The sequence below is a fragment of the Moschus berezovskii genome, chromosome 11 (genome assembly GCF_049115385.1).
Source record: "Moschus berezovskii isolate FMDL1 chromosome 11, NW_MosBer_1.0, whole genome shotgun sequence".
Taxonomy (NCBI): domain Eukaryota; kingdom Metazoa; phylum Chordata; class Mammalia; order Artiodactyla; family Moschidae; genus Moschus; species Moschus berezovskii.
The window spans coordinates 97,161,267-97,185,190 of NC_142470.1; the positions used below are offsets into that span (position 1 = coordinate 97,161,267).

A 23,924-nucleotide genomic window follows, 5' to 3' on the forward strand; every position below is an offset into this window, starting at 1 on the left:
CCTTGGCAAGTTGCAGGCAGAACCCATCCTTCATGGGACCCCTGGGCAACCAATACACTGTGCTGGGTGCTGAGCAGGCACCAAGGAGGGAGGGCTGGTTTCCAGCCTCTGGGGATGTGGAATGATGGACCAGAACTGCCACTCAGAAGTCGACAGTGGCTCTCTGCCTGCTTACTTCTGAGCACCCCAGTCACTCCCAGGCTGGTTTCCTTTCAGCACTTATCCCTCTCCATACACCTGGCACAGAAGGATTCACCCACAGTTCCACTGTCCTGCTCCCCCCTTGCTCCAGTACAACACAACCAGCATCTGCTCTGGATTCCAGAAACTTCCACAATCTGGCTTGGAACCTCCCAACTTCCTCTCTCATCTTCGTTCCCTCTCTCATCATGCACTCTCTCTCCCTCTCTCTCCACTCGACTTCTCAGCCTTCGTCTGCAACTTACAGGGACATCCTTCTCATGCCTTGGGTCTCTCTACATTCTACGTCCAACAGCTTGTGTCCTCCACGAAGCCTTTCCTCAGCACCTGTGTTCTCAGGAGTCTCTCACTGCTGAATTCCTACTACCGCAGCCTAACTCCTGCCTCCAGCCACCCCTTTACGTGCGCGCCTGCATGGGAGCTGGCTGCATGAGGGCAGGAACCTCCCAGTGCCCACCTGCCACTGCACCTTTCACGTACCAGGTGCCCCACAGATGCCCACGGCCTGACCTGACAGGGTTGACCGCACAGTGTGACTGGGGCTATGAGACTTGCACACATGCCAAGCCCCTCTGATGGCACTTCTATCCCACCTGCTCACTCCGCCTGTTTGTTAGCACACACATTCCACTCCAGAGTATCACCTTCCCTTCCAAATCTATCTTCAGACAGTGAGTGAAAAATGGGCATTGGATCCTCTAGGTCCAGTGTCCCTGTCCCACCACACATTAGTTATGTAACCTGAGATAAGTTTTGTAATCTCTCTGAGCCTCAGTTTTCTTGCCTGTAAAATGGGATCAATATAGGCACCAATCAAACAGGGCTTCTGTGAAGATTAATTGAGCGAATACATATAAAGTGCAAATATTTAGCATGGCTCCTGGCCCTTGGTGAGCTCACAGTGAGTGGTGACTCATTACCATGGGGTTTTCTATATTGAACCCCACCCATTTCCATCCATACCAAACCATCCCAGCAAAGCCCTGGCATATAAAAAGCACACAGCACAGCAAAGACTCAGAAACTTAGCTGCCTGGGCTTACGTTTCTGCTCTCATCTATGGCTTTGTTGTTTAACTGGTAACTGCAGCCTTTATTAGGGTTCCTAGCACATCAAATATATACCTGTCAAGCCCAAAGAGTAAATTGTACTTACTTTTATTTTATCCTTAGGACTAACTTTTCACTGGTACAGCAACCTTTCAACAAGTTAACAGTCTCTGGAGGAGATATCAGCCACCCACTAACCAAGGCCATTGGGTGTGAATAAACTCTCAATCTGCTGTAGCCTCCTGGTGGGATATTGTAACTGTGGGGCAGATTAGGTAACAAATTAGTGGATAAGATACCCAGTGGTGCCCAGACATTGCGTCAGACCCATAGGCATCAGCACACAGCCACAGGCTTCTGACTCACACTCCTGCAAAAGGACAATCAGGGCAGGCCCAGAGCCCAAGAGCACACAGGCTGCCGTCCAGACCGAGGTGAAGAACCAGCCTCAGCCTCTTCAGACAGCACCGGCATGACCCTTGAGCAGGGCCAGCCTGAACCAGGGATGGGGACTTTGTGAATTTCTGATCCCTGAAGCTCCCCAGATTCTGAGCTAGTATGTCACTACCTACCCGCTCTTGCTGTGGCTGTGTAAGCTGGTGGGGGCCAGGACTCTGTAGACAAGGTCCAGGAGGTACTGTGAGAGCTGCTGCAGAGCCCAATCCTGATGTCTGGGAAGCCGGGAGGGCAGGGGGAGGGGGGCTGAGCCTTTGACTCACACCTCTAGCACTGTGCTGCCAGCCTCCAGAGGGATGCCGCAGGCATCACCAACTGGAGCCAGAACAGGGAGGAAGTGCAGGCCCCTCACCCTCCCCCAGCTAGTGCAGGCCCCCCACCCTCCCCCAGCTAGTGCAGGGTCCCCACCCTCCCCCAGCTAGTGCAGGGTCCCCACCCTAGTACAGGCCCCCCACCCTCCCCCAGCTAGTGCAGGGTCCCCACCCTAGTACAGGCCCCCCACCCTCCCCCAGCTAGTGCAGGGTCCCCACCCTAGTACAGGCCCCCCACCCTCCCCCAGCTAGTGCAGGGTCCCCACCCTAATGCAGGGTCCCCACCCTCCCCCAGCTAGTGCAGGGTCCCCACCCTCCCCCAGCTAGTGCAGGCCCCCCCACCCTCCCCCAGCTAATGCAGGGTCCCCCCACCCTCCCCCAGCTAGTGCAGGGTCCCCACCCTCCCCCAGCTAGTGCAGGGTCCCCACCCTCCCCCAGGTAGTAAAGGCCCCCCACCCTCCCCCAGCTAGTGCAGGCCCCACACACTCCCCCAGCTAGTGCAGGTCCCCCTCACCCTCCCGGCCTCCCAGCTGCCTGTAGGCACATGGGAGTTTTCGGGATAGAAAACAAAGCGGGCCCAGAAAACAGGACAGGCAGCTTTAAGCTTCTGAAGGGAACAAAGAGAGGAAACATGGCCTCATTTCCCAACTCTTGAAAACTGGAAAGAGTCCCAAGAGGAAAAGCCAGGCTGGAGGGGAGTTTGTGCTGGGAGCACACTTGGGGTCAGGAAGGGCCTGGAGGACGGACTCCACTGACTGGTCCATGAGGAGTTGCCAGGGTCGGAGCAACACCCCCTACCCTAGAGGGGGGCGTGTCAGGTCACACCAGTGGGCTCCTCAGTGCCACAGCCAGAGGGCAGCACTTGGCTCGGGAATAAAGAGATCTGGCCTTGCCCTGTCTGCTGATGGCTGCTCCCAACCAACTCAGCAGGCAACACAGACTCCTGAAGGTAGACCTTGCCTAGCCAGCACTGCAACATCTTGCGGCACTTCAGGGGCCCCTCACAAGGACATCTGGCCAAGGGGCTGCCTCTCTTGGCACCTCTGCCCCCTCTCCATGTGGCAGGCTGCTGTCCAGCACATTGGCCTGTCCCTTCCTCTAGGGGCCATCTTCCTCTAGGGGCCATTCTCTCTGGGCTCAGGATGTTTTACCTCCGCCCCTTCCCAGCGCCCCCTCCTCACTAATCCTTGCTCATCCCTCGGTCTCAGGTGAGAAATCTCTTCCAGACTCCCCGCTTCTGATGAGGTGACTCCTCCCTCTGCTCTCCCACAGCATCATGTATTTTCACTGTCGTGGCCTGGATTCTGGGGAGTCCTGGGGGCAGGACCCTCCTCCAGCCTGTCCCCTGCTCTCCCCCAGGTCCTACACCAACACTGGCCTGGAGGTGCTCCACAAATACATAGCAAAACAAATTGGATTTGGGCAGGCTGATGGCTTAGCCACCTGGCCCAGGAAATACCCAGCCAGGCACCAGTGTGTCATGTGGACTTTGTGCCTAAAGGTGTGAGAAGGCAGGGCGGCGCCTCAGAGTCACCAACAAAACACAGCCCAGGAGGGACAGCAACAAGTTTCTGGATGGTAAATGAGCAGAGTTTTAGGAACTGATCCAGCAGAGAGGGGGAAGCTGTCCCTCAATGCCTGCAGAAGGCACACTTGAGAAGCCAGGCCATCAACCCCTGGATGCCAGCAAAGTTCAGGACTTGGAGGGCCCAGGCACCCCAGGAACAAAGGGTTAAGCATAGGGCTAAACACAGGGACTTGGTTGAAAATCTGAATTCAAAGCAGTAGAACCCCTCGGCCTTCCCCACACAGCAAGGGGGCTCTTACCGCCCTCGCCTGTATCCCCCAAACACGAGAGGGTTATCAACCTTTTGGAGAAACTGAATCCAAGTGAGACTTGGGAACTCTAACCCAGTGGAAAGAGGGAGCAGGTGAGGCTAAAAGCAGAGAAATCAATGAAAATCTGTAAAGTGAATACTGGGGCTTCAGCCTTGCTCCTCTACTTGGCTTCCAGAATTCAGAGGTGAGAAGATACTGTATTTACAAAACAGGAAGAGGATCCTGTTAAAAGGAATAAAGAAAAGAAACAATCAAATAGCTCTCAGAAATTAAAATTTGTACTAGCTGAAGTTAAAAATCCGATAGACATGTTGAAAATAAACTCAAGGAAATTTCCTGTAAAGCCAGACAGAAGGAAAAAGCGAAAGAGTAGAAGAGAAAAAAAGGATAAGAAAATCTGAGTATCAATATAAGGTGATGAATATTTGACTAACAGGAATTTCAGAATGAGAAGAAATTATCAAAGAAATAGTGTAAGAAAAATTGCCAGAACTGAGAGACAGGTGTTTTCAGATTGAAAAAGGTCACCAGAAACCCAAAATAATAAATTTTAAAAGACATGGCATTGTGGAATTTCAGAAATAAACCATATACATAGAGAGGAGATCCTAAACATTCCCAAAGAGAGAAAACGGGTCACTTGCAAAGAATCAGGAATAAAATAGCATTGGATTTTTCAAAAGCTAGACTAGAAGCCAGAAGAGCAATATCTTCAAAATTCTAAAGGAAAATGTTGTCAACTTAAAAACTGGAATTTTCTCCTCAGCCAAACTGTCAGTTAAAGCTGAGCACAGAATTACAATTACAAATTACATTTTTTTCAGATATAAAAGGACTCCAAATTTTCTTTCATTTACCCTTTTTCAGGGAGCTACAAGAAGAGGTCTTCCACTAAAATAAAGGTGTACACCAAGAGGAGCTGGAGGGAGCTGGGCCCCAGAATTGAAAACTTCAGGGAAAAATATGGGAGTGAAAAGGGCTTCCCTTGTAGCTCAGCTGGTAAAGAATCTGCCTGCCAAGCAGGAGACCTGGGTTCAATTCCTGGGTTGGGAGATCCCTAGGAGAAGGAAATGGCAACCCACTCCAATGTTCTTGCCTGGGAAATCCCATGGACAGAGGAGCCTGGCGGGCTACAGTCTGTGGGGTCACACAGTCGGATACGACTGAGCGACTAAACCAACCTCCACCATTAAAAATATAAAAAAACTGCTAGAAGATATAGCAAGAATTAGAGATGGTACAAAGAACACTGCCAGTGGGAAAATGAGGCAACTATTAAATCCAGATAAAACATAAAGTCAAAAAGGAGAGGAAACATAATCATATACAACAAAGTTGTAGTATTATTCATATAATAATCATAATGTGAATACTGAATATCCATAGACCCCAAAACTATGATAACTATTTTGGGAGGGTGATGAGGGTAGGGGAGAGAAATGTGTTTATGGAGGTAAATAATAAGAGAGATGGATCCTCAACTACCACACAAAAGAACTAATTGATAAATAGCAGTATAGATATGCTTAGTTTGAAATATAGGTTTCTATCTAAAGAAACAGCTAACAGCATTTGCTTCTGGGGAAGAGAAATGGGAACTGGGGAGGGATGGGGCAATACACTATTTTTCCTTACAAGTGTTTTCGTACTATTTGACTTTTTGAACTTTTTACATAAATTACTTCGAAAAAAACTGTGAGATTAATTTTTAATATCTTTTAAAATAAAGCTTATGAACAAAAAGAAAAACTTCAGCACATTAACCATCTGTCTCTACAATCACTAGAGCTGCCCTACACTACATCTCCCTATCTTTCCCCCAAACCAAACCAAACCATCAACTTTTCAATTAGCTCTAGTTCAAGTTTCTACATGATATTAACAAGAGAGAAATTACAGTGTCTTAGCCTAATTCCACACTGTCTCCTCCATCTTTCTCAACCTCAGTCTAAACTTCTGGATAGTGGTATGCTGTTGAGTATTTTTGAGAAAAAAGTCCTGATTTATAGTATCTGTCAATTTCCATGGTGTAAATTCTCACACTGTGGCTGGTTTCAAGTCATCACTGTGATGTCACTGGATGTGGAATTGGGAAAAGATGCACATGTCAGCTCCAGCAAACTATTGCCTTAGGTTTCTCTAGCCTTAGCAGCCTCCACACTTCCCACCAGACCAGCTTACAGGAGACCCCTGAGTGTCCCTCCAAAACCCAGAAGTCCCAGGAGATGTAGCAGCAGCAAAAGTAGATGCTGAGGGGAAGAGAAGTGGTTCTGGCTGCAGGGGAGGGACAGCGAATTTGCCACCTTCCTTCCCTCCCACCATTCCCCCACCCCACCTCCAGCAGAGTTACCTGCTCATTGGTAACCCCCGGGCGCAGCGTCCCATGCTTATAGTCTTCCAGCAGTTGCACAGCCTCTCTGAGACGTCTCTGCAGGCAAAGAAAAGGGACACTGAGGGGCACAGGTCCAGGGCTCCAGCAACACTTTCCTTTGCAGGGGTGCCTCAGTACTGACCAAGCACTGACAATCTTCACAGCGTGCAAGACCTGCCCTTCAGTTTATGGGACACACACAAAACAATAAAGAAGACTATAACCTAAACGACCTTTCACGGGGAAATGGATACATGTTTGCATTCATCTAGTGTAATGATGAGGAGCCTGGTAGGCTGCAGTCCGTGGGGTCGCTAAGGGTCGGACACGACTGAGCGACTTCACTTTCACACATTGGAGAAGGAAATGGCAGCCCGCTCCGGTGTTCTTGCCTGGAGAATCCCAGGGACGGGGGAGCCTGGTGGGCTTCCGTCTATGGGGTCACACAGAGTCGGACACGACTGAAGTGACTTAGCAGCAGTAGTGTAATAATACCATGCACATTATTTGGCAGTTTAAAAAGTAAAGTAGATCTCCATGGCCATATCTCCAAGGTATTTTTTTTTAAGTGTGAAAGCAAATTGCAGAGCTGTATGATGCCATTCATTGTACCAAACAGACAACACACACACACACAAAGAAAACTATTTCCTGTGAGAATATTTATGTAAGTAAATGTATCAAAAAAGCTCTAAAAGGAGACCCACCAAACTAGGGACAGAGGTTACCTTGAGGTAGGAGGAAACAGTTCAGATTTGGCAAGTGGTGTTGGAAGAAATTTTAGTCTTAATTGTAATATTGAAAGTTTTTATAAAGAGAACATATTTATGTAATACTTATATAATTTCTTCTCAACATTTAAAAAACACTAGCAGAGATTTACATACTAAAATACATATGGCTACAGTAACTGATGGGAAAAATAAAAGAGAATAGAATTGTATGATTTTTAAAATCTTAAAAACTAGACACAGCAACACTGAGAGAAGGCAGTCTTTGCCCCCGAAAGACTTGTATAAGAATATTCGTATTGGCACTCTTCAAATAGGCCCAAAGTGCAAACAACTCAAATGTCAGTTAACAGACTGGGTAAGTATATGCACACAATGAAATATTACTCAGCATTTAAAATGCAGTCTACAAATATGTTACAATCGGATAAATCTTCTCAAAAATGGCACCCTAATATCTCTCACCCCACGCTCTTCTAGAACTTTCCCACATCCCCCATCCAGAGGTAGGGTCTGCATCCCTCCACTTGATCCTGGGCAGCCCTTTGTGACTGCCTTAACAATAAAGTGTTGTCAAGGTGAGGCTGTGTGACCTCTAGATCATGAAAATGCCTTGCATTTCCACCTGGCTCTCTTGGGATGGTTGCTCTCTTCAAACTGAGCCATCACATTGTAAGGAAGCCCAAGTAGCCTATGAAGAGATCCATGTGGATAAGAACTGAGGACCTGGCCCACAGCTCCAGCTAAGTCACCAGGTAATGGTCAGCAACAACTGGCCCACCATGGAAGTGAGCCATCTTGAAAAGGACCTTCCGCCCGTCAAGCTGCCCTAGCCGAGGCCGCGAGACAAACCACCCACTCTAAGTCCTGCCAAAACTGAAGGTCAGTGAATGAAAGAATTGCCTGTTGTTATTTCAAGCCATTAAATTTTGGGGTGATTTGTTCCATGATAATAGAAGGCCAATTCACATAATGATGAGCAAAAGAAGGTAGATGCAAAAAGTATATATAAAATTCAAAAACAGGTCAAACGCATCGACGGTGGTAGACGTCATTGTGGTATTACCTTTGTGGAGGTGGGAGGGGGTGTTGACCTGGTGAGGGCATGAGGGAACCCTCTGGAATAATGGAAATGTTCAGTGTCTTGATCTGACTGGTGGTTACACAGTATAAACGTGTGTCAAAATCCATTAGGCCATACACTTCAGATTTATGTATTTTGCTGTATGATTGGTATATCGTTTTTAAAAAAATCAACACTAAACAGACAACAGTGAGAGAGGGAAGCCTATATCCAGGTCAGACGAGGAACGGTCACGAGGGACGCTCATGATGAGGGAAGAAACCCAGGGCAGCCACCCTGTGCCGCGTTGACCAAGGGACAAAGTTGGCTAAGGATGGGGGTGCAGAGAGACCTCCACAGAAGCCCCCGGTCCAAAGGCAGGATGCAGCTCCAGGGCGTGTTGCCCCATGGGGCATCTTCTGAGCAGCGACACTGGTCACATAGGATGGGAAAGGATCAGCCACCTCCGGCACTAAAACAGCGGGGCCAACCGCCAGCCCAGACAAGCCAGTCGGGCTGTCAGGCAGCCAGGAGAACGTCTCACCTGGGAGCAGCCCGACTGCTGTAAAGTACTGCCTCTTCCCTTTCAAATATATGTCTATCAGTTTCTGAATTCCAGAGTCCTTCCCCAGAATCTGTTTGCTTTCAAAGTAGAGACAACTTTGAGTTTGTGTTTTTTCCAGGTGTAATCCACTGTTTAGAAAAAATGTCAGAAAATTTGAAAGCACACACAAAAATGTTGTAATCACCTGTAAACATACCACAGAGATAACCACTGGAAAAGTTATTATTTTCCTTCTAGACATAATACATTTGCTTTTCATGTTGGTTGATTGCTCTAACTTGCTTAAGTTCAACAGAAAGTGAGCAGTTCAGTATTTGAGGCCAGAGTTTAGTTAGACCCTTGCTGTCTCTGCAACCGCCCCCCAGATCCTCCTGGTGATACGGCAAGCTCCCCGCTCTAAGCCTGCTTCCTGCCAGCCTCAGCCTTGACCCCACAATAAGTGCTCTACTTTCCACCCTGAATGGTGAATGGCCCCGCGTTCTCATTATGTTCCCACTCCAGGGATTCAGTTCCTCTAACAACCTGGCCAGATTCCATCTCATTCCCCATAGTCATCAAAGGGAGGCATCTTGCCACAGGATTAAGTTCCAAAGAGCCCTGATCTTGGCACTCATTGAGAAACAACCAAATCCAAAGCTTCCCGAGATAGACCTGCTGATGCTAGTATGTTCTTGTCTGCTAGTATGTTCTTGTTTGCTTCTGGGCCTTGCTAAGCCTCAGCTTGGCCCCCTAGCTCAGAGACCAAGGGATAGGGCTCCCAGTGACTCTGTGGGACAGGCAAGGCCTCAGGCCTTGTCTTGAGAGGTCCCTGAGGGCTGGCTGTTCTGGGAGCTGGACTTCTCACAACAGAGAAGGGAGCCATTTTCAGGGAGCCTTTAAGGATAGGAGGAGGGTCTGTTTGCTTGAAGTCCTCCTCTCACCCTGATGCATTGACACACTTGACAGAAAAGTCCTAGGCACTCGAAGGACGGGGAAAGCAGGAGGTCAGTGGCAGGGTGAAATTTGCAGGAAGTCTTTTCAGACAGGAACAAACAGGCAGCTATGCCCTGAATGCTAAGATGGTGAGGGGCCCAGCCGGCCTGGAGACAAGGCTGCAGGCCCTTTTCTGGAGCCCTGGGCTTGGGGAGGGACAGCCCAGGTTGCTGCTTCCCAGACTCCATCACCTGCGTGCCAGAAACTGTCGCAGCAAGACTCTTCTTGTATCTGATGGGGTACGGTCTCCAGAAAGTCTCTCTGGAGACAGACACCTGGGAGGTCTGCTCCAGGGCAGAGCATTTGAACAGAGGACCCGCCCCAAGGCCCCGAGGGGAAGAAGGAAGCCAAAGGGCAGTCCTGCAGTGTTAGGGTGGTGGCAGAGAGGGCAGGAGACCCTGACAGACAGGAATGGTGATGGTGGGACACAGGATGGAAAGGCACAAAATAGGAAGATGAGGAAAGTCATCAGAAGCAAAGCTAATCTTTTTGGAGAGAAGGGGAATACCTTAGCCAACCCCCAAACTGAATGCACACAGTATAATCCATGCTTGGCTAGGGAGCTTGTCTAAATAATTTGAATATATTATTTATTACAATGTTTACTATATTAAAATGTACAATGGGCAAGACAGCACCAGGCCAGGAGGTGAGGATTACCCAGAAACATTTCACTCCCATAAAGGCCACCCACTTTACCTGCAGGTCCTCGCCCCTCATCTTTCCTCTACCACCCCACCACCTTGGGGGAAAAGGAGGACATCCTGCCTCCCCGGCTGTCTGTCCCCACCGCTGTCTATCCTTCAAGGCTCAGGGCCATCTCAGGAGTCTTCAGAAATGTTCCCTCTGCCCTCTGAACACTCAGAGAGCATTTGGTTTGCACCTCTTTGAGGTCCATGCCCATGTTACCTGTTGAGACTGCAGGGTGCAGGCAGCAGGAGACTGGTTGTAGGTTATGTTGGCCGAAACGCAGGGCACACCTACCCCAGTCCATCACCAACACAGGGCCACACATAATGAGCATTTGATAAAAATGAGGGACTGAGGCTGCTGGGAGGAGAGGTGTAGGGTATAATCAGGGTTAGGGACCAGGTTCCAAAGCAGCAGGCCAGAGGCCCTTGACAGCAATGCTGGTTTTACAGAATCCTGGGATTCCAAGAGACCGTGCCCTGTTCACACAGGATGTGGATGACAGTACCCCTCTGTGAGTGTCTGCTGAACCATGTGGACATTCCTTTCTCTGAGACAGCTGGGGTCCAAGCAGGAAGGGCATTTCGGTGCCCAGGGTCACAGAGCAGGTAGGTGTCATCTAGGAAACTCAAGTCCCTGCATTCCCAACTCTGGGCCATTTCCATGAGATATGAGCATGGAAGAGCCTCCTGTCCTCAGAATGGTCAGTAATTGAAAGAGGGGTGGTCTCCCAGAGAAACCATAGAAATGCCTGCATCCTGAAAAGCTGATGCCAATGTCAATGGGGGCCGGGTACCCCACATAAGAAAGGGAAGGGCCGTCTTTATTCTCATTCAAAGGCAAGCCCAGTTGCTGCTGCTGCTGCACGTTTAGCAAAAGTGGGTACAATTGAAACATGGGCATTTCAGGCAATCAAAATTTGGGAGTCCCACTTAAAATAGGGGGTGGGAGAGAAGGGAGGGAGGGAAGGAGAGAAGGAGAGAGACAGGAAGAGGGACAAAGGAAGGAAGGAAAAGAAAGGAAAGGAAAAGAAGTGTCAATGGTTGGGGGAAAATGAGTGTGGGGAGTGGCGTTGGTGTGCATGAGGGAACGGAGCTGGTGGTAGGGATGGGGGCAAGGCCTCCCTGGATCACTCAGTATCTGATTGCTCTCGCCTGGGCCAGTCTTGAACCAGCCAAGGGCAGGGCTGTGCATTCTTACCTTGTCTGCAACATCTTCAACCATTCCTTTCTGGCTCCCAGACAGTGGGATTTGGGGGCCAAGGCTTTGTGCAGGCAGAGTCTCAAGCCCTTCTCTCATCCTCCCTTTGCCTTCCGAAGCCCTTCTTGTTCCTTCCCAGCAATCCTGGGACCCACACAGGGTTATCTGCACTGAGATTGCTTCCTAGCTCAACCACAAGCTACCTCTGAGAGGCCCAAGGGAAGGGGAAACCAGGCACACATGTTTCCCTGTGGCAACCTCTGGTCACCTTCAAGACACTGAATGTGAGTTAATTCTGACAGCATGACCGGTGGTATAGCCCTCTAGAAAGTAAATCTGTCCAGCTATGCCTAAGAACTATAAAAAAAATCATGGTCTACATCCTGGATACCCTACTTTTGGGAATTTTTTTCTAAAAAATAAATTTATCAGAAATGAAAAATAATTTGCCTAAGACTATTTTTGGCAGGAAAGGAAAAGGTAGGAAACAACCTATATGTTAGACCTAAAAGTCTAACAGAGATGGATATTTATACTAAAAGACTTGACATCCTAAAATTATAAAGACTTGGAAACATATGAAAAAAGCAAATAAAAAGTCTATTTTCAATGTAATAAGTATGCAAAAACTGTATTCATTTCAGTTCAGTTGCTCAGTCGTGTCCGACTCTTTGCGACCCCATGAATTATAGCACACCAGGCCTCCCTGTCCATCACCAACTCCCGGAGTTCACTCAAACTCATGTCCATCGAGTTGGTGATGCCATCCAGCCATCTCATTCTCTGTCGTCCCCTTCTCCTCCTGCCCCCAATCCCTCCCAGCATCAGAGTCTTTTCCAGTAAGTCAATTCTTCGCATGAGGTAGCCAAAGTATTATGGGCAAAAACCTGAAGTGTATAAGGGTACTGAAATTTGGAAATTTTAAAATTTAAGATTAGACTACCTGATGCCATCTAGAATGCATTTAAATGGATATTCTTACTACTATTGAGAGCATAAACTGATAGTCTTGGTACAGGTTGGTACAATTTGCAGGGCAATTTGGCAATATATATATCAAAAGCCTTAAAATGCCTTTCATTCAGAAGTTCCACTTCTAGGAATTTACCCCAAGGAAATAAAGAGAAATATGGGGAGATATATGTACAAGGATATTTATCGCCATATTATTTATAATGGCAAAATACTTGAAACCACCCAAGTGGTTAATGGAGAAAATGATTAAGTTTTAGAATAATCCCAATGGATTACTATGTAGTTATTAAACACATTTTGAAATAACATTTAATGAAAAGGAAAAAAGTTCAAGATATGCTATATGGAAAAAACAATATGCATCATGTATACATATGTCACATATAGTTTTAAATATATATTTGCATATATATATACACAATACATACAGAGAGAGATCTTCCTTGACTTATGATGGGGTTCACCCCATCATAAAAATTTCACTGTAAGTGAAAATACCACATCTTAAGTTGAAAATACATTTAACACACCTCACCTACCGAATATCATGGCTTAGCCTGTCCTTCCTTACACGTGCTCAGAACACTAACATTAGCCTACAGTTGGGCAAAATCATCTAATGCAGAGGCTATTTTATGATAAAATGCTGACTATCTCACGTAATTCATTGAATACTATACTAAAAGTGAAAAACAGAATAGTTGTGTGGGTGTAGAATGGTTCTAAGTGTATCGGTGGTTTCCACATGTGATCACGTGGCTGACTGGGACCTGTGGCTGTCATGGCCCAGCATCGCAAGAGAGTACTGTACTGTATATCACTAGCCCAGGATATAATCAAAACTCACAACTGGAACCATGATTTCTACTGAATGCATACTGCTTTCACACCATCATACAGACCAGAAATTGTAGACTGAAGTCAGGGGCTGTCGATGCAGAGAGAAAGATACAGATACATATAGATATGTACACATTATACAAACCATCCTAATTTTGTACAGATATATACACTAGAATGATAATTGTGATTATTTCTTGCCGGAGAGATAATGAGCAGTTTTTATTTTATTTTTTAGACTTTCATATGTTCCAGTATTTAGAGATTACTACCAGAATCACATCACATCAAGAGGCACATAATGTCAATTGTTTTCATTGGTTACCTGGTTAAAGGAGTATTCTCCAGGCTCACCACTGTAAAAGTACCATTTTCCCTTAGCAATTGCTAAGCAACATTTGGAGGCAATACTTACCTGAAAGACTAAGAATATCCTGTTTTACAACAACATTTTATTCTATGAAAATAGCATCTATTAATGATCCTGGTTGAAATCAGTTATTTCACTGAGGACTACATAATGTTTATTTCCTTCAACATTTATTAGCTGATATTCTTCTGAGAATAAGAGCTTCCCTCTCTCATATTTTTAGTTTTACTATGAACTCATGGATTTTATTATTCAATGTATTATAATCCATTGTTTTTCTTCTTCTTAATGTTCAAATTATCCCGAATGTGGCTAGTGAGACTCAGCCACTTCCTGTTCTTGTGTCTCCATTATTCTAGAAGCATTTTCTTACTTTCTGTAGCAATGCTCTTTGCCTCAGGTATGGACTTGGCAAACTCTCCAAGAAGCCCTGGGTGCTTTTAGTAAGTAATGGCATTTAGAAACGAAGATCTGAGTGCTAAGTATGTCCATTGTTACTGGTGTGTCATTGTTTCCAGGCCCTTTCAGTGAGCAGAGTCAGAAAACTGAGAAATATAAATGTAAGTATATGAGTGTATATGTGCATAAATCATGAGTTCACGTTGATTCCTCCAATTCAAATACAACATAATGTAGTTTTTGTCTTTTCCCCTACTTCATATTTGTATCTCCCTACTCCTGCGGTGAGAACCCTGGTTCCCAGTATCAGCGTAATGATTTATTCTGTCCTACGATACACCCAAAACAGTTTCAGATTACTTCACAAATACTAGTAATGAGTTTGTGCTATTTGCACTGCTTCAGTTGGTTTTCCACATCCTTCAGAATGATGATCTGCCAAACATTCATTCTCTTAAATAATTGTTGAATTCAGAAAAGCAAACCCCTTTCATATTCTGTTCATGATTTAAAGCAACTTAGATGTCAGCTGGTACAGCCTTTTCCTTAGAGATCTCGATCTAATTCCATGACCTACATGAAAGGATGAAGCTAGGGCTTCTGCCAGGTGCCGGGGGTTTCCTTCCTCAGGCCCAACTGTGTACACACAGCACGGAGAGCAGACTCCCGGCCCCTCCAGAGCCCTTTAAAGAATGAACTCCTGCAGAGACTTCAGGAACCAGGCAGATTTTATGACAACATAATAGGAATGATGGTGGAGGGTACAGCAACTTTCATAGCACACATGATCAACCTCTAGAGAGCCCCTAGACACTAGCCTTTCCGTTCATCATGGTTACTTGCTCTCCTTCCCACTGTTTTCCCCTCGTGTTCCTTCTCTCTCCTCCCTCTTAGGAGGATCAGAAAAGCACAATTCTTCCTCTTCTGTCAAGTGGGCAACCTCCTTCCTCTCTGAAGCCTTGCTCAAGACATTCTTAGAACAAAGACGGCCTTCTTCCTAAGAGAAATTATGGTGAATAAAATTTGCTCCACCTCATTACACACACAAGGGCTGGAATCTTTTTAAAGCTCTGTCAGTTATAAATTACAAACAATAGCTGCAAAACTCTCTCAAGATGAGTCTACTATCCGTTGACTCAGCTACTGCCCCTCAGAACTGGGTCAGCAGAAGGCTCCAGCTGCACAGCGTCTCTCCACCTCAGGCAATGCTGGCTTCCAGAGCCAGCGCTCACTCACCTCTGCTGTCACACAGGAGAACCGGCCTGTCCAGATCTCCTCTGTCTGGACAGCCATCGCCCCAAGCTCCCTCCCAGGATGCAGCCTAGGAGTGTCCCAGGTCACTCTGGGAGAGAGACAGTGCTTTGTGGGCATAAGCCATGGTCTTGGGCTTAGCCCAGCAGCAGGGGAAACCTGGCCCTTCTGATGGCACCACAGGTGTCAGAGAGGGACTCAGGTAAGAGATTCTTTCCTCTTGCTGCTCCTAATTTCCATCACTTCCAGGCAGATGGCCTTGCCAAACTACCTGCCTGGATTGGAATCAGGGAGGGACAGAAGGTCCCACTCATGGCCCTTTCGGATTTTTTAGGGCCTGGAAGATCTTCTATGGGCAGAAAATTTCCAAAAGGCAAGTAGTACTGGAAAAAGTCCCCAACTGGGATGCAGTAGGAAAAGGTATAGATCTTTTCAGGAAGCCTATCGACACCCTTGATGAGGGGAAGAAACAGAAATTTGAAAAATATTTTTAACTGATTGCTGCATTGGTTATTTTCTGGTCATTAAATAGTTAAGAGTCTTTGACATTTCAATTAATGGTGTAAAAAAAAAAAAAAGTACGAGACTTTTAAATTTACTCACTGGGAAATAGGCAAAAGATGGCTTCGTAATGTACAAAGATGCTGAGGTCTTTCAAAATGCAAGAGGCAAAGAAAAAATGTGGTACAGGAAGAAGCAGTAACATGAAATGGTCTGGGGATGAGAGGAGTGTGGGCCGGAAAGGAGGAGCTGTGAGCCCCCAGCACAAGCAGCATGCTGCCCCGCTGCCCCCAAAACCCCTGCCTCCCCATGGTAATTGGGGGGAGCACTTATACACGTCCAGACCGCCCAGGACGCCCTCCACCGTCTCCCAGTGTGCTGCCTTCAAGTCCACCATTAGCACCTCCATCTTTTGAAATAAGCATTTGTCTCTGCTGCCTCTTCCATCAAGCAGGAGGCATTTATGTTGGGATTTTTGTCACAATTCTATCTAGTTGGCACCATTCCAGAGCTTTCAAGAAAGACACATAACCTAAGCCAGGTGAGTAGTTCCTCTAGTTTGGTGTCCCTCCAAATTTTTATGCAATCCCATTGATTACTCCTTAGGAGAGTCCTGACAGGGCCCAAAAGTACAATAGCCTTGCCCTTCAGAGGCACTACACCCAGAAATAAGGTCAGCCAGTTAAATACTAGAGTCCTTCATCCTTCCTGAGCTGCAACAGGAAATCACATATCAGGGTAATCCCCACGTTTCCCATAACTGGACTGCTCTCCCAGGCACAATGGGGATGGAGAGATGGAGATGGTTCTAGGGCCAGGTGTCCAGCAGGCCTTGTGCTTCTTTTTCTTCCCAGAGCTGAAGCAAGCCAATGCTCAGCACGAAAGTGAGCAGAGAAGGGCTGCCTACTCAGGGGGCTGACTCAGAGGCTCAGTGACTTCCATCAGGGTATGTGGGGACCTGGGGTGGGGAGTTCAGGCCTTCTTCCAGCTTGGGAGAGCTCCCTAAACTTGAGTTACCTGAACAGGAATGCAAAGTGGCCAAAAATAAGTGTTCTGGAGACAAGTTTACATGGGTTCATACCCTGGCTGCATCACTGGCCAGCACCATGTGCCTGAGCCTTAACTTCTGTCTGTTTCCTCATCTGGAAAATGGAACTTAACATAGAATCTACCTGAAAGCGTTGTTTTGAGTTAATCTGACAAGCTAATACATGTAAAATGTTTATGACACTGCTTTGCTCACAGAAAGTACTTAATAAATATAATAAATGCACTACATTATATGTGCATGCATTCTTATAAATGTTTATAAATACAATACAAAGGATAGAAAGACACACTTCTTGGAATGGCTCAAAGAAATCTGACAGTAAATTTGACAGTATCAAGGATTAGTGAAGATGTGGAGCGACTGGAACATTGTGGATGAGACTGTAAAATGGATAGTAATCCTTAAACAACAGTTCAGCAGTTTCCTATGAAGTTAAACAGATACTTACCCTATGAGCCAGCAACCCCAGTCCTAGTTATTCACTCAAGAGAAATGAAAGCATACATCCACACAAAGAATGCTCAGAGCAATTTTATTCATAATAATCAGAAAATGGCAACAGCCCATGTGTTCATCAACAAGTGGACAAAAAAGAAACAGGTTCTGGAACATCCTTTCAATGGAATGCTGCTCAGCAGTGAGAAGGGATGAAGTACTAATACAGGCAACAACATAGGTGAGCCTCAAAAGCACCACACTAAGGGAAAGAAGCCAGACACACAAGGCTACACACTGTAGGACTCCACGCATATGACATGATAGGAACAGCAAAACAAGAACAGGAAACAGACAAATGGCTGCCAGGGCTCAGCAGGGGGCTGGGGAGATGGATTAGAAACGGTCATGAGGAGTACTGTAGGATGACAGAAATGTTCTCCATCTTCATTATGAATACTTCATTGTGGACACTTGATATGTCTGTCAAAATTCATAGGACTTTTCACATATAAAACACAAAGTATACCTTAGTTGCAATCTTACCTATCAGAGGAGGGAACTGAGTAGGGGGAGGGCACGAAGGATCCTTCTTGTTCCGTACCGTTTGCATTTTTGCAATGAGCACATAATCCATGTACTTGGTAATCATTTTATTGAAGTTTGAAATAATAATAATGACATGCCTACTTTGAAGGGATGTTGTGAGATCCCAGATGAAATGAGATCATGATGACCTGAGGATCTTCCAAAGTCACAAGGTATAAAGGCCAAGGGGCCTCCATTGAGACTGACAGCCATGACTCACCTCAGTGACAAAGAGTGTGCGAGGGTCGATGATGTCCAAGAAGTGCCTGAAGCGACCAAAGAAGGATGTCTGGAGGAGGGGTGGGAGAGGAGAGTGGATCAGTTGCTGTACCCCTTTCTCTAGACAACGGGTAACCCACCCACAGCTCACCCTCACTGTCAGGGTCCCACGGCCACCAGGACGACTCACACGGGTGATGGATGCCAACGAGGCCTCTCGCTTCTCGGTGACCTCATGGCAGTTCTCCCAGGTCTAGGGCTTTCTAAAGTCAACTCAGAACGACCATTAAGACATGTCTGACCCAATGTCTCTTCCATGTGCCTCTCATTTTCCTCCCTCTTTTCCCAATGCCCTGAGATCAACTTCAAGCCTTTCAGCAGCTCCAAGAACCCATGAAGGCTAGAGGGGAGGTCTGGTCCCCAGCCCTCTCCCAGTCTGCCCTGCCCATCACGGCCTTTCTGCTTTACTTAGGACTCTCGGAGAGAGGGTCTCTTCCCAAAGTCCAGCACAGGCTCTGCCGCCAGGGAAAACTCCCCACAGCAGAGTCAAGTGCAGATGGCCAGCTTGCAGCCCTCAGGCCTTCCTTCACCCATAGCCCCAGGACAGACGGCCAGCTCCCCATCCTTATCCTGAGCAGGGGCCTTAGAAAAGGAGGGCTTTGTGCTAAACAGGCCACAGGCATTAGGCACAGTGAAAGGAAACCAAGCAACACTGCTGCTGGGCCTTCTGCCCTCAGGACAGAGCCAGTTTGGCAAAGCCAAGCTCCGGGGGAGGAGAGAGGGGACCGAGCAGGGGACAAAGGGGAAAGCTGCAAACACTGGGGGTTCATGCCTCCCTATACTCAGGCTCCCTCCCAAATCCTCCCTGGAGGATTTCCCACAGCTCTCCAAGCCCAGCCTCCGCTTGGGGAGGAAATAGAACACTCCCACTCTTTCCCCTTCTCACCAGGACATCAGACCCTGCAGCCAATTTCTGCTCCTTCCCCTCCTCAAAAAAGACCGAAAATAGACCTGGATCACCACAAGGTCTCACACCATGGCACCCTCTGCCTGGAGCAGCCTCTCCACCCCACTTCCAGTCCCAGCCTTTCACAGATCTATCAAGCTTCCACACCATTGCTAACTAAAACGGTTGCTTCTCTAACTTCTTATACATCAAAGGCCTAAGCCATCCCCCAACTTACACACAGTGCTCAATCAGAGATGTTCAGAAGTGTGGGCAGAGGCGTGTGCTGAGAACACTCACTGCTTCATTATTTATAAAGGTGAATTGTTAAAATGACAATCCATTCACATGATGGAACACAGCACAGCCGTCATGTTTCGGACAGTGTTTATGACATGCAAAAAGCTTGTGATTTGTGAAATGCATCTAAAACGCATGATTCCAACTTAATAGGAGATAAACAGAGCAAGATGAATACCAAATGGGTAGCAAAGAGACAGGACGACACCCACTGAAACAAACCAGGGTTCCTTAGAGCAGCGGGCCCCAACCTTTTTGGTACCAGGGACCTGGTTTCTCGTGGAAGAAATTTTTCCACAGACTGCGGGTGGGGTGGGGGGAAGGGTTAGGGATGATCAAGCACCTTATTTCTATTATTATGACATCAGCTCCACCTCAGATCATCAGGCGTTAGATCCTAGAGGTTGGGGACCCCTGACTTAGAGAAGTGGCTGATTCCAGGGCTGAAGTAGAGAAGGAATAGGATGCGACTGGCACATTTTGTTGTGCTAGAAAGGAACGAAGTGCCCCTCCCCCAAATGATGGGGGCATGTCAGAAGGACCAACAAGATGAAAATGGACTCTGTATGCCTCTGAGAAGTTCCCAATTGGGTTCACAGGGTATTCTGAAGGGACTGAGTCTAACCATGTGGAAACATCAGATGAACCCAAACTGAGGAGCATTCTGTAAAATAAATGGCCTTGTTCACCAAATATGCCAATGCTGTAAAGACAAAGAAAGACTGAAAAGCTGCCCCACATTAAAGGAAACTGAAGAGATAAGGCAACTGAACATAACGTGTGATTCTTGAATGAATCCTGGACTAGAGGAAGAAATGCGTTCAAGGACATTGCTGGGACAAAGGATAAAATTGGAATAGGGTTACGGATTAAAAAAGGATTGCATCCATGCTAAATTTCCTGAATAACCACACTCTGGTTATTGCTACAGACTGAATATTAGTGTCCTCTCAAAATTCATGTGTTAAATCCTAAACCCCTAAGTGATGATATTTGGAGGTGAGGCCTTTGAGAGCTGATTATATGAAGGCAGAGCCCTCATGAATAGCATTAATAATCTTATAATGATGTCAGAGAAACCCCTCGCCCTGTTCCACCATGTAAGAACACAGTGAGCTGTCTATGACTAGGAATCAGACCCTCCCCAGACACTGTATCTACCAGTGCCTTAGTCCTGGACTTCCCAGACTTCAGAACTGGGAGAAATTAATTTCTGTTGTTTATAAAGCACCCCATCTATGCTATTTTTATTATAACAGCCCAAAAAGGAGAAGGGGACGACAGAGAATGAGATGGCTGGATGGCATCACCGACTCGATGGACATGAGTTTGAGTGAACTCTGGGAGCTGGTGATGGACAGGGAAGCCTGGCATGCTGTGATTCATGGGGTCGCAAAGAGTCGGACACGACTGAGCGACTGAAATGAACTGAACTGAACTGAACTGAACCAGACTAAGACAGAGATATAAGAGAACGTGCTTGTTGTTAAGGTTACAATGAAGTATTAAGGGATAGCTGAATATAATCTACTCTCAAAAGGCTGAGAAAAAATGATGTGTGGATATACAGGGCAGCAATAAAAGCTGGAAATGCAGGTACTATTATTCTATTTACAGATTGAAGATGTTCTTAGTATCATGTGCATTTTCTATCTTTCCTGGCTTTATGATCACCTGTAGACAAAGAGCATAATAAAGGAAATGTGACAAAATGTTAAAAGCTGGTGGATCTAAGCAAAGGATATATGGAATTGAATTCTTCTTGCAACTTTTCTGTAAGACTGAAACTGTTTCAAAATTAAAAGTTAAAAATTACATTATTTACAAAGCTACACGAAATATACTAAAATGTTAAGAGAGATAGCCTCTGGGTAATAAGAATATGGTAGATTTTTATTTCCATATCTTTTACATTGCTTTTTAAATGAAAATAAATCAGTATTATATTATGTATAATATAAAGAAGCAATATTCTATTTTTAAAATATGTATTTAAATTAAAATGTAGACTGATATATTACTCGATTATAAACTGCTGAAGGATGTGGGCTTGGATGTTCTTTCTGTATGTGCCTTGGCTCCTAGTTGTGTGTCACACACCTAGAAGTTCCATAAATACATTAGCCACAACATGAATGAGTGGGCTGGTGAGCAGCCAATGCCCTGGAGGCTTCCTAGAGTGATGCAGCCTGGGCTGGACCTTGAAGGGAGGGTAGGATGTGAAAGGGACAAGAGTATTAGCAGTTAGCAGCCCAAGAAGGGAAGAGGATCAGCAGAGGGGAGGGCCTGGAGGAGAACGGCCTAAGGGAAGCGGCTCCTTGAAGATGACCCAGGAAAACATCCAGCCTCTGACTTGCCCTGTGGTCCGTCCCTGTCTCCATTCTGTCCTGGCCTGCTGACCCTGCTGGTTCACTCCCCACCACTGACACTGGGAGAGGGTCCCAAGTAAAGCATTTTGCTCCAGAGATGCCTACCAACCCCTACTGGACTAGCGGAGGGCAGCCCACAGCAAACAAGCCCACAGGGAGCTGAGACCATCGAGAGAGCCAGACAAGTAAAGAGACAACTATGAAGCTAAGTAGGGCACCATAATGGGCACTGGGGACACAGGTCACTTCTCCCCAGTGAGTCAGCAAGCTTCCCAGAAGAACTGGGATGGGTGGATGGATGGATTTACCGAGCAGGGAAGGGTATCAGCAGGACCTCAAAGGCACGCAGGTTCAGGTCAGAAGCTGCACCTGGCTCCCGCAGTGTATTCAGTCATTCACCAGAAAGCTACTGGAGACCTACTGTGTGCCCAAGGCTGTGCTAGGTCCTGAGAATAGAGCAAAGGTGACTGGTTGGGAGAAAGAGGAATAACACAGTCACAGTAATGCCCAGATTTCTAGTCAGATGCTAATGCTTACCAACCAGGATGAGGAAAGCAAGAAGCACAGTGATTCAGTGGAGAGGAAGATAACCGTTCTGGATTGGTCATGTACACTTGGGAGCCTTCCAGATGTAACTTTTCAATAAACACTTACACAGAAAGGTCTGAAGTTCCCTTTATGTGCACACATGACAATGTCCTAACCCAATCAGCCAAAGAACCTCCCCCCAACCCACCAGGGATAGACAAAGTTAGGCTTCCTGACTCACTGCAACGATGGAGGCCACAAAGCAGAGGAACCATAAGGCATTTTGTCAAACAAGGGAGAAAAACTGAGTTAGTGCAGAATCCTGGGGAAAGGTAGAGCAAAACTTAAGTGAAACAGTACATTAACAGGCTCAGGGCAAAGCAGGGCTGTGGGGAAGAGGTCTACATAGGGCTGGACTGAGAAGTAAACACAGGGTTTTGTTTCTTAAAAAAAATAAAATTCAGTTAACCAAGGCATGGGATGTCCAGAAACTCCTTATTTGAAGCCCTGCCGTTGTACTGATTCTCTGAGTCAAAGTGCCAAAGACCCACCAATCAAAAGCAGGATGTCAACACCTGTTTCTATTAATGGAAGGATTGAGCCATCAGCCATTGCAGTTGCTGACTTTCAACACACCCTGAAAGGAGTTTAGGGCAGCACACTCTGTGCTCTGGGAAGACTGGTAGAACAGCCCTTCAGAGAGTTAAGTATTTTATTCAGGAAAAACTTTTTATGAACCTGGATTCTTACATCTGCCCATACTTAGAAAAGCACTAAACCCATTAATTAAGATATCTGTTCCTCACATATAGCAGCAACCTTCTGAGATGTGTGCTTGATTACATGTAACCCCTTTGCCAAAATCACACACATGCTGACCTCCCACCTTACCTCTTCAGAGCTCTCTCAGAGGCTGCCTCCCAGACTATAGTCCTCAACAGACACTAAATAAACTCAACTCACAGTTCCTACAGTCTGCGTTTTTGTGTTTGTTTTCCTCAGTATTGACCCTACTGATATGAACAGCATGTGCGTGAGTGACAGTCGCTCAGTTGTGTCCAGCTCTTTGCAATCCCATGGACTGTACAGCCTGGATTTTAGACTGTAGCCTGAGAGGGTCCTCTGCCCGTGAAATTCTCCAGACAAGAGTACTGGAGTAGGTTGCCGTTTTCTTCTCCATTTAAGCAGCAAGTTCCTGGCAATCCACAACCTTGGAGAATGTGATTTCTCAAAGAGTACAAAAGAATGGCTACTCAGTGAGGGAGGCGGCGGGGGCCCCTCAGAGCTGAGAAGGCCTGGAGAGAAGCACTCTTCTTTGCAGCTGCCATTACGTGTCTGTCCTCCCAGCCTGATCCATAGCATGGCAACCTCATCAGTTTTTATTTTCTCAACAGTTTAGTATAAGGGTCTTTTTTTTTGCCCTCCAAAATTCACTTTTTACCCCATCAGATAATCAGTGGATTTTTTTTTTTTCCTTCCCTTTTTTCTTCACCGGAAGAGTGAGTCAGTCAAGTAATTCCTTCCCTTTCCCCTCACTAGAAAGGTGAGTCAGCTACTTCTCAGCAGGGGCTTGCGGCCTGCTGCTTCCTAACTCCCGGGCCTGGCCGAGGAGAACAGAGCCAGACAGCTGCCTCGGGAGCAGCAGCCTAGGGCAAAGGCCTAAGAAGAGACTGACAGAGGGCTGTACCCAGACCTCCCCATGAC

At 46.5% G+C, this 23,924-nt stretch overlaps 1 protein-coding gene across 3 annotated transcripts in view; it reads right to left on the reverse strand.

Moving 5' to 3' along the window:
- The window catches only part of SFXN5 (sideroflexin 5), a 136,573-nt gene that overhangs the window by 103,601 nt on the left and 9,048 nt on the right, over nt 1–23,924 (reverse strand). For all 3 annotated transcript variants that reach the window (XM_055400360.2, XM_088841571.1, XM_055400359.2), the window contains exons 2-3: nt 18,079–18,147; nt 6,207–6,284 (exon numbers count right to left, since the gene is read on the reverse strand). In XM_055400360.2, the coding sequence (XP_055256335.1) occupies nt 6,207–6,284; nt 18,079–18,147 (147 nt within the window). The remainder of the gene's footprint in view (nt 1–6,206; nt 6,285–18,078; nt 18,148–23,924) is intronic.